The following is a 2,603-nucleotide window of genomic DNA, read 5'->3' on the forward strand; positions in this document are numbered from 1 at the left end:
CTCTCTGCCTCTAACCTGCAATAGCACCTATAGGAGGCTCTCTGCCTCTAACCTGCAATAGCACCTATAGGAGGCTCTCTGCATTAGTATTTATTTAGGGTACAGCAGTCATTTGGGTCATAAGGTGACTCTGCATAGAATTAGCATTAAAACTGGAGTGGTTTGTTGTAAAAAACAGCTGGATTGAGATTCAGGAAGCCCGAGGTTTAATCTTAGTTGTCAGGACAGCTATATATCAGGCAAGTAACTTCAGTTTGCCTCTGGAATTTAATTTCTTCTTTTGTAAAATGGAAACCTTGCCCCAAATCAATGGTTTTCTTTAACTGAAATTCTGCCTGTCTGTCTATTTATTTTAGTTTCTCGAGACAGGGTTTCTCTGTAGCTTTGGGACCTGTCTTGGAACTAGCTCTTAGAGACCAGGCTGGCCTCGAACTCATGGAGATCCACCTACCTCTGCCTTACAAGAGCTGGGATTAAAGGTGTGTGCCACCACTGCCTGGTTTTAACTGAAATTTAAGGAGAGGTCCAATGTGAAAGTAAGTGAAGAGCAAATTGTTTTGATGGAAATGAAATTCTAAAGGTTTCAGGCAGAGACCCTTTTATGCTGCAGCTTCAGGGTTCTAGAATCCTAAATGAAAAACCATGAGAACAGTGAACCCTTACAGGCCTCCATTATGTCTCTGAGTTTTAGCCTGACCTATACATAGCTTACTTAGCTTAGAAGTCTTCGAAATAAAAGGCCCAAGCCGACTATTCCTGTGCAAATGTTCAGAAATGCACGATGAATGTTCATTATACAGTACACTTGCAAGTCTTGTATTATGTGTCAAGAGCTGTGGCCAAGATTTCTTGCCATTGGCATAAGCAGGTATAAGGCAAGTACAGAGACTGAATGAACCTGGTTGCTGCAGCTCTTTTCAGGGAACATTTTGTTTCCCGGAGTTTGTTCTTCCTGGGAGTAACAGAAGGACAGCTACAGTTAATTTGCTTCACAACGCTCTTTTCCCAGAGTCATGGAATGCTCGGTTCCCATACAGCCTACTAACAATTGTCTCAAGATGCCAGAAGGATTCACTTCCTTTCTGGAAGCTGCTATCTCAGTACATGGCTTTCACAATTCCAAGTAAGCCTCTGGACTAGTTTTATCCTGTGTCTCTGTAACCTGTAAGTTCTTGCTTTCCTGTTCCTCGTTCCTGTTTCAGAAATCATGCAGAAGCTTCTCAGACAAGGCTAGGGGTGGGGGTGGGGACTGCATACCCGAGGAGTGAAATGTTTCTTTCTGGGTACAGAGGAAGAAGTGTAGAGATTACTGTTAGGAGATTCCAGGTTTCAGGGCAGAAGGAGCAAAAGGCTAGAAACTCTGGAGAGGTCTGAAGAGATGGTGAGAAGAAGAAATACTGATCTTACTTGGCTCTGCTGTCGGTTCCGACACTTTGTGGGGTCACAGCTGCATGCCACATTACAGTCTGACCTTTGCTTTCTGCATCCACATTGCTTGTTCCCACACCAGCCTTTGCAGGAACACTGCAAAACAGGTTTGTGGGAAGACACATTACTGAAAGGATTAGATTCTAAAGTACCTTTTCTTCATATGCAAGTCTTTTTAGAAACAAGACAAAGAGCTACCATCTCTACCAAACCAGTCCCTCCTTTCATTTAACCAAGATCACCAAGAAGCACCATAGGTTAACTAAGAGCAGGTTACACCAAACAATGAAATGCTCTATTTTAGGCAGTATAGCTGAAGAAAGATAAGTGGTCTGTCCTAACACCCTTCTCTCATGACAAGTACTGGGTCACTGTGACAAATACTAGTCACAGTTTCATGCTCAAAGACAATGCTAGTACAGTTAGGCTTATTTAGGGACGGAGTCAAGTTGTTCTGCATTTCGTGACCTACTTAACTGTACTTTCTTTCAATGCACATTTCTACATTTTGTCCAGTGTCAGCTAGGGCTTTGTCCTGAGCACGAACTCATCTTCAATATCACGAAAGATAGGAATTAAAATCATTTATATTTGAAACTGCAGTTTTCACAGCACACACACGCAGTATACACACACACACACACACACACACACACACACACCTTATAGTCAATTTGTTTATTGGCTCTAATGATGGCAAAAAGCTGGAAGGATGACTAATAGGTAAGATAACAAAAATCACAATCTAAATATTTTGACAGGCTGGAATTATAGGCTGAAAGTAGAAAGAAAGGATACAATAGGAATAAATACAAGATCGGCATCTGGGCTCCTCCAGATCAGCTGTTTAAATACAATATATGGAGATCTAGCTTAAAGTAGTTTGCACAGTGGGTCAAGGCAGCCCACATCTTTAATCCCAGCACTTGGGAGGCAGAGGCAGCTAACCCAATCTACATGGAGAATTCCAGGCCAGCCAGTCCTACACAGTGAGACCAAAATGAATCCAATAGTATGGTGGTTAACAAGTCCTGAGATTATAGCTGCCAGCGCTTTTTTTCCTGATGACATCTGTGGACTCATCCTGAGTTTATAATAAAATTCAAGATCTTAAGGGCCGCTGGGCGGTGGTGGCGCATGCCTTTAATCCCAGCACTTGGGAGGCAGAGGCAGGC

The 2,603-nt window shown here is 42.6% G+C and overlaps 1 protein-coding gene across 1 annotated transcript in view; it reads right to left on the minus strand.

Annotated features, from left to right (window-relative positions):
* The window catches only part of Kif4a (kinesin family member 4A), a 115,982-nt gene that overhangs the window by 2,090 nt on the left and 111,289 nt on the right, over positions 1-2,603 (minus strand). Inside the window, exon 27 of the mRNA XM_005358641.3 lies at positions 1,408-1,524. Coding sequence (XP_005358698.1) covers positions 1,408-1,524 — 117 coding nt within the window. The remainder of the gene's footprint in view (positions 1-1,407; positions 1,525-2,603) is intronic.

This window comes from Microtus ochrogaster, chromosome X (genome assembly GCF_000317375.1).
Source record: "Microtus ochrogaster isolate Prairie Vole_2 chromosome X, MicOch1.0, whole genome shotgun sequence".
NCBI lineage: Eukaryota > Metazoa > Chordata > Mammalia > Rodentia > Cricetidae > Microtus > Microtus ochrogaster.